The 16348-nt window shown below is 40.4% G+C and overlaps 1 protein-coding gene across 2 annotated transcripts in view; it reads right to left on the reverse strand.

Annotated features, from left to right (window-relative positions):
- Positions 1–16348, reverse strand: part of TXNDC11 (thioredoxin domain containing 11) — a 58005-nt gene that overhangs the window by 34092 nt on the left and 7565 nt on the right. The window contains exons 2-4 of one of the 2 annotated variants that reach the window (XM_040230581.1): positions 15857–16073; positions 12631–12728; positions 9027–9156 (exon numbers count right to left, since the gene is read on the reverse strand). In XM_040230581.1, the coding sequence (XP_040086515.1) occupies positions 9027–9156; positions 12631–12728; positions 15857–16073 (445 nt within the window). Of the gene's footprint in view, positions 1–9026; positions 9157–12630; positions 12729–15856; positions 16076–16348 lie in introns of those variants that run through there. The other variant, XM_040230588.1, reaches the window with a different exon arrangement.

A 16348-nucleotide genomic window follows, 5' to 3' on the forward strand; every position in this document is an offset into this window, starting at 1 on the left:
TTTCATGGCCAAAAATTATATGAAGTGAGCTTCAAACTCTCTTCTCCCATCATAGGAAAAGGCATACGGCCCATAAACACATATCTATTTATATGCATGTATGTAATTACATGTGTGTTTATGTAAACACACCTCAATGGAAATAAAAACTACCTGAATTCTATGTCTTCATGAGAAATGTAGATTAAACCTTTAAAAATGAATAAAGGCTAAACCATTTGCAGGGGTCCTCTGCAGGCCTTTTAACCATGTAAGGGTTTATTCCTGTTGATGGCACCACTGCTGTGGTTTCCCAAGGGGCTACACAGCTTGAATGAAGCCCTCTATTCTCAGAAGACCTGGTACTGAAATTTCCAAAGAAATTCCACAAACAATACAAAAAAACCCATAGGTAAAATTACTTTTACTTTTTACTGCCAAAAATATGAGGATCATAAAATTCAACAACCATATGAAGGGATTAAAGGTTGCATAAATCTTAAAATACTAGCTATTTTAAAGAAACAGGGAATGTCTATCTATTTTAGGTACTATTTTCCAAATATTCATAGTAGTGTGACAGTCTGTATTAAATTTTGAAATGTGGCATGTTTCAGAATGTCACTTAAAACATTTCAAAATAATGAAAAGGAAATAAATTGACAATTTTATTTCTATTTATTTATTTCTATTTACTCCTATTTATCTATTTATTCTGTTTATTTTTATTGCAAATTAGCATTTAGAAGTTATTAAACTGGCTCTGGTTATGTTTCAGGTAAAATAAATTTCACAACCATTTCCCCAAAGTTTCAATGCCTCTCCAACCAAAGCTGTTATCTGAGAAATGATTATATATTTCAGTTTCCTCCACAGTTCTTTCTTAAATCTGCAAAAAGGGAAGTTTGGGGAATAAAACACATGCCTATCCACATGCACAATTGTGCCAGGTCCACACCCCTTGTTTGCTGGGCTGCATATCAACCCAAGAGCTGGTTCAAAGCAGACACCAGGGCCCCTGCCTCATAGACTTTTGAGGCTCTCTTTCAAATGAGCAGGCCAAGCACGTGGGGCAGCCTGACCCTGGGCTGAGGTTGGGGCTGGGGCCATCTGGCATGCATGCTGTTGCTCCTCACTCTGATGCCCACCAGCGAGTACAGATGGTCCCACCTCAGGGTCCAGCCGCAGAATTTCCACCAGTCCCTCCCTGAGGCCAGGACGGCTGCCAGGAGAGCCAAACAGCCCACAGGAACCTAACTGCCAGTGCTCCCTTTCCTTCACTTGCCTACCTCATCAAAGGTGTAATCAGGACACACCGCAGTTGCAAGACACCTCTGTGCCCTCGACTCCCACCGCTCTCCCCTCGGCTCTAGTCACTGCCCCACCAAATCCAATTCCTCCCTCAGGACCTCTGCACTCACTGCTCCTGCCTCCTGGAGCACTTTCCCCAAATTTCCTCAGGGATGGATCACATCACACAGGCTTCACTCTAAGTCTCTGTCCAAATGTCGCGTCCTCAGAGATGTCTTCTCTGCCTTCTAAGACACTCACACCTCCCTCTCTGCTCTCATTTCTGTCCTGTCACTTGTCTTTGTCTGTAGCAATGGTTTTCTGATATTACCTCATGTGTTAAGCTTTCTAAGGGTGCCATGACATATCACCACAAACTTGATGGCTTAAACCAACAGAAATTTATTCTCATGGTGAAGAACAAAACACAGAGAGTACCAGATTATACCCTAACCATCTGTGGGTTTTCAACTCCTTTCCATGATGTACAGTATATTCAGTACCTGCTATAATAAGGCTGCTACTACTGCTAAATCACTTCAGTCGTGTCCAACTCTGTGCGACTTCATAGACGGCAGCCCACCAGGCTCCCCTGTCCCTGGGACTCTCCAGGCAAGAACACTGGAGTGGGTTGCCATTTCCTTCTCCAATGCATGAAAGTGAAAAGTGAAAGGGAAGTCGCTCAGTCGTGTCCGACTCTTCTCGACCCCATGGACTGCAGCCCACCAGGCTCCTCCATCCATGGGATTTTCCAGGCAAGAGTACTGGAGTGGGGTGCCATCGCCTTCTCCGATAATAAGGCTGGAATAGGATAAATGGGCTATTTATATGAGGCCAGCCCAACCTCATCAGCATAAAATATGTCTTTCCTATGTGAGCACCATTTGCAGTGTGGCATAAATTTCAGCAGATGGTGTGCACGCCCTCTAGTGGCCATGAGAACAGTTACCTCCATGTGTTGCTTTCCTCAATGGCAACAATATTTCTGAATTAATGTTAACTCACACTTATTGGAGAAGGAAATGGCAACACACTCCAGTGTTCTTGCCTGGAGAATCCTAGGGACAGGGGAGCCTGGTGGGCTGCTGTCGCACAGAGTCAGACACGACTGAAGCGACTTAGCAACAGCAGCAGAAAATGTAAAGCTAAAGTTGTACAGAACTATGAATTAACAGAAACAGTATCTATTTCTTTGTGCAACATAAGAGTACAATTAACACTTTTACCAACGCAAGAGTACAATCAACACTTTTACCAACACACAACAGGATAACAGCAGGTACCACGCAGCATTATAGGTTTGTCTCCAAAGTGCTCAGATTTCTGTCAATTGGCAATTTACCCAATGCCCTGCTTCTCCCTCCAAACACCCTCCAAACGTTCTCTTATCCCACTTAAATTTAAAACAACTTGATTTATCAAAACGTCTAAGAATAAATGAATGGATATATGCTAAATCACAGCTCTTAAAAAGAGAAATTATAGAAACTCATGAAAAGATTTTGAAAATATTTTGGTTACAGATATAAGTTTTAAATAATACTGTTGGCATCTGGTGGTAGACTGAAAGGTACAAATCATGATTCTGTCACATGCTTTAAAATATAAAAAAGTAAGCACTACTGACACAGAAGCTACTGATACTTAAGACAAATGATGTCTGAAAATTACTGACAGAGGAGTCATAAAATTAGTGACTGTGAAAGTGACATTATCACACTCAGTCCCATTCCCTTTCCGATCAACTTAATGTCTAAAAAAAATGACACTGGGGTGGTATGTTTGACTATGCTGTCCCCAAGTAATAAACTGTCTTGTCTGTATCTTAAATAGTTAGGAAGAACATTCAAGGAAGAGGAATTTTATCATACAATTAGAGTAAATGAAGAAAGCAGAATTTCTTAACATGGTTGGCAACAAGATGACATAAAGCTCCTGATCTCTGCCTGCAGTGTCCACCAGCAAGTCCATTTAGCTTTAGCTACATTCATGATTTGTAAGGCCGGTATGATTTTAGTGCATATCTGGGAAGAACATTCTAGACTCTACCAAGCATCAATCCTGTGATTTTCATACACAGAACACTCCCAGTTCTGCAGAATAAATACTAACAACCCAATTAATAAAACTTGCTTCTTTAATAGTAAGTCAATAGCCATGGCCCATCCTTTATCACTAATTATTCTTAGCACCATTATTAAAGATGAAGGGAAAAAAAGTTACAGTCAAGTTAACATTTATTTTAAAATTTTTCTTCCATGAAGAAGAAAGGATCAAAAATGACATAAAAATAATTAAATATTCAAAGTTTTAACCTCTAGTTACATAGTGAAATTTCAAATCAGAGACTTTAATCATTCCTTTGTATAAAGAGAAGAATCTTGGGAGCCAGAAGACCTGGACTGCAGTCCAATCTCCACTTAGGGTAAATCAAACCCTCTCTGCCTCTCTGTTCCTTTACCTTCTTAATTTGTTTAAAGGATCTACAGTTTCCATCTACCTCACATGGCTGCTGGGAAAATCAGAAGTAAAAGCACTTGAAAACTGCTGGTCACTTATCCAAGCATAGTTTACTCATTCTTTGTTTGCTGATAATGTCTAAGGTATTTTGGAATTTACAGAGTCAAGCACTTACAATATTCACCCTTTAATGTCTTTCTGCAATGTTCAGTAAATTAAATGCAATCCTGTTTTCCTAAAAATAGCATCTGGGTTTAGTGTCATATTTTACAAACACAGAAGCATGGTGAATGATGAGCAATCTGATTTGGTTAGGTCTGATGTATTCTAAGTCAAATAAAATATTGGTTAGGGAATTCTCCAGCAGTCCAATGGTTAGGATGCTGTGCTTCCACTGCAGGGAGCATGGGTTCAATGCCTGGCTGGGGAACTAAGAACCAGCAAGCCGTGCAACACTGTCAAAACTATATACACATATGTATATATACATGCACACACACATATATATTTTCTCCATTTGTTAAAAACTTCTGCTCTTCTAAGTAATTACCAAATAATCTGAAATAGGCTTTAAAAGGATTCATCTGTAGGACTTATAAAAATTCAAACCAACCTAAAATTAGAGCATTTCTGTTTATAACAGCATTAGAAGCATATGTGAACAGAGTTCAGTATACATAGAATAATGAAGTTTATGTCAATATACAAAGTTGTTAATTGCAGGGTAGCATAACTTGCCAAGTAATAAACACTACACAATCTTACGATGATCTACATTGTTCATAAATACCTGGATGAGAGACAAACTTATAAGTAACCAATACTTTTTTTTTTTAATGAGGAGGAAATTATCAAATGCATTCCTGTAACACATTGCAGAAACATCTAGAGACAGAAGCAGTGCCATCCTAACAAACCTTAGAAGTGCCACAGAAACATTAAATAATTATTTCTGCCCAATTTTAGTATACCTAAATTTAAACACATTTGATATTGAAATTCATATTTGTAATTTCAAGGAATATGAAATCGGTATTTTAATAGATTTTAATATCAATTCATATTAAACACATTTGATATTGAAATCCATATTTGTAAAGACAACACTTGGGTATTGTAATCCAAATACAGGTTTCATACTGAAATCCATATTTGATCAAAGCAAGTATCTGTCATACTAGACTCCTTTAAATCAGAAATACCCTTAACATGCTTAGGATGCTTGCTTTTTTTGGGTGGGGGGAGGGTGTGGTACAAACAAACTGAGTAAAGGCTGAGCATCAGGGACCCTATAGATGAAAAATAACACGCCTGGCTCTGGCTCCCCATGGGTAACACTCCAGAATTTTCCAGTTAAGGCACTGCTTAATTTTCATCTCTCTACTGACACTGTGATAAGCAGAGACGCTTGCAATAATTAGATTGCAGCCTTCTGCGTGCTATATGGAAAAATGTGTGTTTATACTAAGACCTGTGAGGCATCCTAAAGACCTTATTTGAGGAAACAATCATTCAGAGCACTGGTTCTCAACCAGGATGATTTTGTGCCCCTAAGGGACACGTGGCTCAGATGGTAAAGCGTCTGTCTACAATGTGGGAAACCCGGGTTCAATCCCTGGGTCAGGAAGATCTGCTGGAGAAGGAAATGGCAATCCATTCCAGTACTATTGCCTGGAAAATCCCATGGACAGAGGAGCCTGGTAGGCTACAGTCCATGGGGTCGCAGAGTCGGACACAACTGAGCAACTTCACTTACTTACTTACTTACTTAAGGGGACACGTGACAATGCCTGGATATTTTTGGTTGTCACAAGTAAGGGGAAGGTGTGGCGCTATTGATATCTAGTAGGTGGAGGCCAAGGATGCTGCTAAACATTCTGCAGAGCACGGGCCAACCCGCCACAACACAGAATTATCTGATTCCAAATGTCAATAATGTTGAGGCTGAGAAACTCATTTAGAGGATGCCTATAAAATTTATTATGGTCCAGAGTGGGGCCTCTAAAAATTCCTTTAAACTTTTTTATTTATTCAACTATCAAAACCATGACAGTGGTTTCATTTCTGGATCATAAATTGTGTCTTTATGCTATCTTACAGAGAGTGAATGAAGCTGGTATCACTCCTTTCTAAGGCAGTATCTGGTACATTTCACAAGATAAAAGACTTCCCATTTGAAACCATGCTGGGCGTGACTCCCAAATTCTTTCACAATTAATCAAATACTGTCTCTTGCCAACCCAACAGTTTCATTTCAGTGAACAGAAGCCCAGCAAAGATGATTCTAAAAAGATAAAAGCCATCTGCAGTTTTCAGGAGGCATTTGAAAGGCCAAGAGAAGCTCTACAGGGTTCCATCTTGGCAGCACTCTCTTGGGTCCCATCTTAAAGGCAGTCTAACCATTGTTGTCATCTTTCTAATTAACTGGGCTGCCAAAAAAAAACAAACAACTTGAGTAATGTCACTGGCATGACACCGAGTCTGATGTGAACTCAACATCAGACTTGGAGCATCATCACTGAAAGTTGCTGCTGAAAAGCGGGTTCTAAGAATGCAGAAGCTCAAGGTCAGGAATCATCCTTGCTGCTCAGTCATAGCGGTGCCCTCGTCTCTCTCCTGCAGATCCAACTACAGAGACACTACAAACATCTTAGAGACAGTAATAAAAAAAGGGTTAGAAAGATCTCTGATACACATGCCCAAAGGCACTGTTTAAAAAATACCTTCCCAACCAAAAATGATAAATCTTCTTTCATCTGCCTCTTTCCAACCTCTAAACTCACCAAAGCCAAAAGAGGAGGGATTATCTGAGCCATCTCCCTTTCTTCAGAGGTGAGAAATCTGCATAAAACGCAGAAATCAAAGATTTCTGTCAGAGCTAGATGTCAGGGCTAAAACCCAGCCCTGCAGAGTCCTAGCTGAGTCCATCTCATCACGTGACCTCTGCTTAAGAACTTGCTCAAAACTCTCTGTACACAAATCTCTCACAGACCTGGATATAACTCTAAAGCTGCCTCTCTGTGCTCTGTAAAGCCGTATCATCTCCGTTTTTTTTCCACACTCTTTTGGGGACGGGCAGGTACATGCTGTGTGCTACATGATGTTGCACAGCTCTTCTCCCATTTTTTTACTTTCTAGAGGACACTGAGTGAAAATGTAAAGGGAAAACAGAGGGCACCAATCCAGGCCCAGTGTTCCACAGAAGTCTCAACAGAGTTCACCTGAAGGAAGACCTCTTGGCCTCTACAGGTCATTTTTTATCATCTCAGTTACAAAACAAACAAAAGGTTTTTATATAAGTAGGGAATTCTGGCAGATGTTAGGCACATTTTAAGTTCTCTCAGTAGTGCTAACTATCCAGGATTTTTCCACAATGTAATTTTCACTGATAGATTTTCACTTATTATGACTACATCCTACCTGGCATTTTCTTTTTAAAATCTCATTTAATCCCTGTTTTACCAATGAGAAAATGGAGGCTTAAAAGAGGTTAAGTACTAGGTGGAGGCCACATAGCTAAGAAGACAGAATTGAGTTTGGATTCAAATTTGTCTGAGTCCTGATTCTTCACCGTCTTGCTGGACCACCCCCAGTGACTGACTGTCATCTACTGAAAATCTACGTGAAAACCCTTATCGCACAATCACTGCACCAAACGGAGTCTCAGGAAAACCCTGTTCCCGGACCTTGACACCTGGCAGATGAGTGACCTGCCCCCAGTCACAGACCCAGTTGGTGCTGCCAGAGGGATGGGGTCCAGGTCCCACTGTAGGTCCTGCCTCCCACTGTAGGTCCTGCTCACCAGCCTCCCAGGAAAATGGGAGCAAGCCCAGGAGGGCATGGAAACCTACCCTTTATCCACGTAAGAGTTCGGAAGCATTCACCCTAAAGCACATCTGGGAACTAGAAGCAGAATAACTGGAGAGGAACGCTGCTGCCTGAGAATCTGCTAACAGTTAACACAAAATGTTTCTGACACAACTGGAAAAAGCTGTAAGTGACGCTCTGGAGAAAGAAATTCACGTCCCACCTATATAAAATATACACAGTGTGCAAAAGGTAAATTTTAACCAAATGACAGTTACTAAATTCTCAAGTAGTGAGAGGTGGATTCATATGCTTTTTATCTCTACTAGGTACTTACAGTCTTGATTTTGTTGTCGCTAAGTATCATTTTTACTTGTGACCAAGAGGCTCAGATGGTAAAGAATCCGCCTGCAATGCAGGAGGCTCAGGGCTGAGAAGATCCCCTGGAAAAGGCAATGGCTACCCACTTCCGTATTCTTGCCTGGAGAATTCCATGGATAGAACCTGGTGGGCAACAGTCCATGGGGTCCCAAAAGAGTCAGACACAACTCAGCAACTAACACTGTAAGTACGATTTTACATTTGATCCAGTGAATTTTTCTGTGGAACTATTTTTATAATTTTTGAGATTATTTTAAGATTTATATTGGTCTCTCAATAAAAACCAGTCCTGAACACGCATTGAGGATCCCAACAAAATAATCCATCAGGGGTTGACTGGCAATAGGAAAACAGTTGAGATGCGATGTTAGGAAACTGTCTGTTAATAAACCTTGAAATTTTTACACATTTAATAAAACAGAAAGAACATATTCCTAGCTTTTGTTTTTTTAAACTAAACTACAACTTACAAGAAAAACCAGATATCGCATAGTAAAAAGCTGTCAGCATCGTACAAAATTTTTAGAAATCTGTGTCCTATGTGCTTTAGTCCCTTCAGTCATGTCCAGCTCTTTGCAACCCCATGGACTGTATCCTGCCAGGCTCCTCTGTCCATGGGATTCTCCAGGCAAGAATAGTGGAGTGGGCTGCTGTGCCGTTTTCCAGGGGATCTTCCTAACCCAGAGAATCTTCCTGACACAGGGATCGAACCCACGTCTCATGTCTCCTGCACTGGCAGGCGGGTCCTTTACCACCTTTACCACTGGGTGCCCAAAAGTGCTGTATGCATCATATATTTAGAGATCTACAATTGCATATAAATTGTAAATTAATTCTTACATACTCTAAGCTAATCGTGAGACAAACTGAAAGTTTGTTTAAAATCCCCGAATAAAAAATAGTATTCACAAGTTTTCTGTTCTCTAAAAACTCACTTGGCCAAACCATCCCTGTAATTAAGTATCTCCAAAAGCATTTAACTGGGGCTTACCTATATGTGATCTTTTAACTGCTGTAAATCAGGAGATATAAAGACTCTTCTAATAAAAACAATCCAATGCAACCCAGTGAAGCCTGAGGAAATGGGAGAAGATAGGAAAGACAGGTACCTCGTAGTTTGAGAGAAAATCTAGTAATTCTGATTGAGATGGGATGTAGAGAAGTGGTTTCATCACTCGGCGGACAAACTTCTCAATGTAAACAGCACTCATGGGGCCTTTGTATTCGATTGGTCCAAAACTAGTACCAAAAAAATAAAAATAAAAAATAAAAATACACTATGCATTAAACCTGTAATATATAACTGAAATCATCAACACTACAAAATGAAAATGTCCTGCTTTAGGATCCCAACTGGTTCATATGTCAGCAGCCTTCCTTGTCTCAAGAGGGTAACTGGAGGCCTAATTAAGAGCAAGCATTTTATGTGAGGGGAGGTAAAACTGGCCATTACTTTTCAATATGAAATTAATTCTGCAAACTGAATTTCAGAGCAAAGTTCATTCTAGTCTCTGAAAACAAATTAATTCTCACAGTAACACTTCTATAAAAAACAATAAACAGGCAACTCTGAAAACAGATCAAATGCCAAAGGATTCCGGGATCTTTACATAATTCTGCTGTGGGGTGGGGGAGGGGCGGAAGGAGGGGGGAGGGGTAGACTTTCCTTTTCAGGTCACTGTGAAATAAGGAACAAGTTGAGCAGTTGGTCCTTGGCCTACTACAAAGTAGTCATTAAATATTTTCAGAGGCACTTATACAAAAGGTCACTAAATGAACCTTAAACCTACTTAAAACTTTATTACAACAAAAAATTATATATATGAAGGTATGAAGTCAGGGAACTGTACAAATGATCTTCCCTGTTCTCCTAGGCAGTTGTGCTTGGGGACACACAGGAATTTGATTTAGTACCGATAAGCAGTATTGCCAACACCGAGTTATCCTCCTAAGCTAATAAGAATGCTCACAGGGCTTTCTTCACTCTTGCACAACACACATTGCTCAAATATAATTGGATAGTATGTGGCGAGGATGGGGGAGTACGGCGAAATTCAGTAGATCTATACCCATTCTTCTCTCTGAATAGAAACTGACACTAAGCGTCCTGTTAACAGCAACAGCAGAGCACAGAAAAGAACTACATAAATGGGGATCACAATATTAATATATAATAACAGAAACACACATACATATGATGTGATGACATAAACAATCTTCAGGGTGCCCTGCAGAATATGACAGCAGACAGAGGAACATCAGCATGAAAGAGGTAAAACTAGCATTCTACACACACAGCAGAGACACTGGGTCAGAGACTCTATCGATTCAAGACTTACTACAATTCATTTGCTAACTAATTTGTTTTTAAATTACTACCACCACCAACCCCATCATCCACCACCAAATTTTAATTTAAAGGAAGAAAACAAAAAAGTCATCTAATAACTTATTTTGCTTAGCAGAAAGTGGGCAAGGGACCTGGAAACCTCGTCCACTCAAGCAAATCAGGCTCTGCTAAGGTTCCCAGGTACCGTGTTACAAGGGTCCCAGGGATCAGGTGTAATGAGAAGATCCCCAGATGCAGGTCGTAGAGCACGGTTTGCCAGCACACCATGGCCATTGCTTTCAGACAAGCTGACTGAGGGGAGATGAATTCTGCACAGAGTGTTTTGGGAAAACTACTTCCTGCTTCAGAGCCTTTCCTAAACTGCCTTTGTGACTGGCAACGAAACAAGTCAAAAAAAACTTGGGAGTCTGCTCTCACAAAACAGGAAAGCCTGTTAATTTCTATAGGTAGCTACTACTAGTTAAGCTGTTACACAAACAGCACAGAATACAAAAAGGCTACCTTTTCCTGTCTCTACCGTAGCACTTTATTTTTTGGTACAATGGGAATGGTAGATGTTGAAATGAGTATTAATGGTTCTGAACTGACTCAAACAAGTAAAGGTTTTTTTTTTTTTTTCAAGTAAAGGTTTAACAGGCCAAGATGAGGGGCAAGCACTTTAAGGTATACCAGCCTCAGTTTCCTCATCTGTAAAATAAGAGGGCTGGACTAAGTATTTCTGATGTTCCTTTCATGTCCTTTCAACCTTTCTATAAAACTAAGAAAACCAATAGTGTAAGACAATGCTGCACACCCACATATTCTGAAATGACATTTGTACTCAATTCAAGGGAACTCTTATGATTTTAATGTCATATCGAGTTAAGTCTGCCTCTGGGCAGCAGGCTTGGTTACACATAGTTGCAAGGCCTACACTCCCTGCTAGCCATCTGTGCCCTATTTCCAAAAATAGAAACACAGGGATCTCTTCAGGGCAAGGTCATCACCCATTACATACTACCGAGGTTTACAACTTTCAAATATTAATATACCACCATATACTTATCTTAAAAAAAAAAGAAGTGACCATCAGAAAGTTACTCAGAGAAACTGTGTTTATACCCAGAGGGAAATTTGAGGGTGGAGATGGGGAAGGAATGTGTGTTTTTGCTCAAATACTATTCAATAGCTCCTGAGACACAACACTCTGAGCCACACAATTTTTATGTTAGAGACACAGGAATGTGCTGGAAGGGGATAGATAATCCACACATGATAATCTGGACTCTGCATTGATTAAGGCCCAAGGATTTTAGAGGGAGGTAATAAAGCCTAAAAAGTAAAGTTCTTACTGGTCAACTCTTCTTAACCCTTCAGTAACAAACTTTAAGCTAATTACACTGAACAGAGCCCAGAATTTCATCTTCTGTCTCCAAAATCCTTCAAGTCAGATTTTAGACCTAACATCCACAGCAGGATTTCCCAGATGGCTCAGTGGTACAGAATTCACCTGCCAATGCAGGAGCCATAGCAGACACGGGTTCAATCCCTGGGTCAGGAAGATCCCCTGGAGGAGGAAATGGCAACCCACTCCAGTACTCTTGCTGGGATAATCCCATAGACAGAGGAGCCTGGAGGGCTACAGTCCATAGAGTCACAAAGAGTCGGACACAACTAAACAACCCAGAGCAAGGCCCGGGCAGTTCTCCAACATCAAGCACCAGTATTTCTGCAGCAAAATGAGTACAGTGGCGTCTGATGTGGTACAAAGACTATAGGTGGCCTCTTGGTACTTTAGGCCAGATGAATGTATTTGGGGACGATGTTCATGGAACTCTTTCAGGTCTTCAAAGCTCTCTGGATTTCAGAATGATAGATTATAGGATTGCACACTTGTAGTTTTTTCTTCCCAATTTGAAAAAATGTTAGATATCCTCCTGACTATGTTATGCTGCTAGACAACAGGGTAAGGACTTTAATACATTTTTATTCCATAAAATATTTCTATAATATTTGAAACATACAGCAACACAGTGGAGTAACCAGTACAATTGAAAACAATGCTATTGAATACGTAATAACATGGAAAAATGTTCACACACAAAAAAGCAGTTGAGGAGATATTACTACTCTCAACACATGACCCCACTTTTTAAGTAAAAAAAAAGGGGGGGTGGATATGTACAGTCACAGGAGGATATAAATCAAAACACATAGTGATTATGGATGATTGATAAATCACAGATCCTTCTATTTACTTATTTTTGCTTATTTATTATTTTCTCAATTTTCTACAGTAGATACTTTTAAACAGGATAAAACAAAAATTCACTTTGAAACTGATAAACTGAATTGGATTAGAAACACTACTTGAAAGTTCTTACCTCCGATGATACAGATATATTACAGGAAAATAAAAAAAGTGTTTCTGTTTTCTGCATTTCCCCTGATTCCACCAACAGTTAATTGCGACAAACAACACCTGCAAGTCAAAGAAGGTTTCAAATGACTATAAATAACAACTGAAAAATCACCAAGATTTAAAAAATAAAACTATAGAAATGAAACAATCCCTCTCTGAAACAGAAAGCATTAAAAAAGTCGTTTTGGGTGTTCAAAGAAGGGCATCATTTACCCTGACAAGGACAAAGAAAGACTCTAGTAGACAGTGTCCAGCTGGGACTCTGAATATTTTGCAGTCTGGTCCAAGAGGAAAACGAATTGCTTCAAATCCTGAAGTGAATGACACCAAATAACTTTTTCTAAGCATGATTATACTAAAACTTACCAATAGGATATGTCTTTTGATAGTCAAACTGAGCATCTGAGAATAAAAACAATCTTACCTACAGCTGACATACCAAAAATTTCAAAGGACCATTTTTAATAATGATATTAAAAACCAATAAAGATAATAGATGACTAGAACTATACTCTAAAATATACTATCAGATAGCAAAAATATGGATTAAGTATGTATTTATAGGAAGATGCTAAAGTATTTAGGGAGACGTATCCCAGTACCCGAAATTTACTTTGAACTCTACCCAAAATGGGATGGATTAATACTTAGACTGGAGCAGAGTTTCTCACCTTTGTTACTACCGACACTTAGCATGAACTGATACAGGTTTTTTGCTGCTGTTTTATTTGTTTTTGCTGGGGGCAGGAGTGGGGAGGGCACACAGTGGATGCCAGATTCAGTGGGATCGCTGGCCTCCCCTCTCTAGTAGTGACAACCCAAAACCTCTCCAGACAGTCCCAAAAGTCCCCTGAGGACAAAACCGCCTCTAGTTGAGAACCACAGATTACATGGATGATAAGATGAACAGATACATGATAAAACAAGCCTAATAAAATGTTATTAGATGTTAAGTGGCAGACAGAGCTCGCCTTTGCTATTATATGTTTTTAAATCTTTGTACTGAAAAATATGAAGACTACAAATGAAAAGTCACTTTCAGATGCCTTATACTGACCAGAGATCAGTACTGCTCAAAACTTAATGTAAACTCTCAAGAACTCCTTTTATACTCTACCTACACTTTATAACAGTACCTTTACTAAGGCTGACACCTCAAAAATAGGGCACAATCTACAACATTTGCTAATTTTATTAAGTAATGTGGCTCCAGAAATTTTTGCCTATTTCCAAAAATAAACCCACTCCGTTTCCCTACTGAGAATATAGAACAATAAGCTCTCAATTTAGAAGGAGCTAAAATTTTTTCTGAAAGAAGGCAGAGCCCATCAGTTGTGGATGGCACTGTAACCTCTACCACTTGTCCTGTGGCCTTAACAAACCATTCTGCCCTCTAAACCTAAGGTCGTGCTTCAGGGCAACCAGCATCAGCTTGCAGGGATGTTCTAAGGAGCAGGGGCCTGCACAGCAGCACTCAATCCCTACAGTCACACTGAAGGCCATACTCCTTAGGCTGGCAGTAATATAACAAGTAGCTGACACTCACCCTAAAATACAACAGACTCTCACATTTCCCCCAAGTGCTCTAAATGAGGAATGACTGACAAAGGGGTGACTTCCTTTGAGCTTGCCTCCCAGAGCTCCCTTAGGGTTGTTTTCTTCCCACAAGTGTCCCCAGCTTTATTACTATCAGCCATTCTTAAGGGGGGTGGCAGCGGGGGTGGCAGGGAGACAAGGAATAGATTGAGTCCATGGGTCCAAAGCTGGAACACAGAATCACAACCCCCTGAGAATCAACGCTATCAATACAAAAATTAGCGTATTTATACAGTACTCAGCACCACTTTCAGGGGTATAACTTAATTAAAAAGGTTTTGCTACACTGGGCAGGAAGTCTAGACAACATTTGTAACACTGTTTCTAAGAAAATCCAACTGAGAGTTCCAAATGAACTTCTGAAACTCAACTGTGCCACAAGTCACCCCAGATCAGTGGGTATCGACAGCAGCCTCTTGGAAACCTGTGGGATGCTTTTTGGCTGACTGCATCGGTCGGGGGATGCTAGAGGGCATGTGGTGGGCAGGGGTCGTGGCACTGATGTCCTGCAGTGCTTCAAGCTGCTCTGCACATGGAACGATCCTCCATGTCACCCAGAGCAGTTTTAAACATCCTGCCAAACACTGATGTGGAGGGAAACCTGTTTATTATTATTAAACTCAGATCTTGACTCCACTTTATATATGTCAATCCAAAGCATGGCTTCTGTGTTCACTGAATTTCTCAAGAAGGCAACATCTGTTTAATTGAGGGCTGAAAGGACTTTCGTTGGCTCAGAACTTTTCCAAGAGCTGTTCACCATTTAGAAAAATCAAGTCACTGAGAGCAATGCCCTCGTAGCCCCTGAGTGGCCAACATATCCTACTTTATGAGGCTGCATTTGTAATTGTTCCTGCTGTTATAACTCACAGTGGTTCTCCATTGCATTCTCCTACATAAAGGTACATGGACCTAACTTACCCCAGCACTTACATGCTAAAACACGTGTTTAATTATATAACATTTTTCTTTTTCCCCTTATCTTTATGTTACAATTAGTGCATTAAATTGGCTACATCGAAACTATATGTATAGGGAAGTTTTATCATCTATGAATACCTTCTGAGGACAGAAAAAGGGATATCAAAAAATACTTGTTTTATAAAGGTCAACTGGGATCCATTGGATTGAAAACCACTGCCAGACAGAAGTCCTATATATCAATTGTCTATATATCCCTCTTACCAAGAGTGAAGGTGGCATTCTTTAAATATTTGTTGAATGTAGCTATGGTCTAGGTATTTGAAAGGTCTGCCTAGTTACACTGTAATCATGACCCATAAATTCTCTTACCTAAAATAACCAGCAAATATTAACAGTATATTCAGTGAGGATTTTCAGTCTTCCCACTGAAACCAGACAACCTGGCACCCTGAGATGAGCACTGGCCTCATCACAAGAAAACATGGCATCTCCTCCCACTCCTGCCTCTAACCTCTGCTCACAGGGGCTTTATGATTTAGGCTAGAAATAAGGCTCCTGGCCTTCACCCTGGCAAAATCAGCCATCTGGGAAAGGTGTCTCTGTGGGGAGAACCTGCCCTGCACCCGGACTGCCAGTCATCTGATGGTCAGGCTGAATGTCCACCTTACCTGGTCTGAAAGCCGACTTGCTGCTTGTTCAATCTCAGCCCTGGCGGTGATGGACTGGCCACACCACGGAGCATAGAAGAACAGCAGCACCACCTCCGAATCCCGGCGAATGTGCTCTGCGTAGTCCAGCTGCCCCTGGAAGAGGTCAAGAACCGGAGACCTCGAGGAGAAAAAGCTGACAGGTGGCTTTGCTGGAATTATCACATCTTTTGCTCGACTAAAAAAAGAGCAAACACAAGACTGTTTAGTTTATCTTCTAACAACAGCTCTGTGTAGAAAGAGAACAAAGCTTAAAAGAAGAGTCTTCTCTTAGTAAGAAAAGGGACTTCCCCAAACACTGGCCTAGAGGATAAAAGCAGTACTTTGTGCTAAGTGAAGGCAAGATTTGACTGAGAGAATGCAAGACTCAAATGACATGTTAAAAACATTCTCTAACACTGTCTGCCCCGGGTGTAGGGTGGGAGGGCAGTGGAGAGCAGAAGAATGTCTTTG

The sequence above is a fragment of the Oryx dammah genome, unplaced genomic scaffold, assembly GCF_014754425.2.
Source record: "Oryx dammah isolate SB20612 unplaced genomic scaffold, SCBI_Odam_1.1 HiC_scaffold_2, whole genome shotgun sequence".
In the NCBI taxonomy this organism is placed as follows: Eukaryota; Metazoa; Chordata; class Mammalia; order Artiodactyla; family Bovidae; genus Oryx; species Oryx dammah.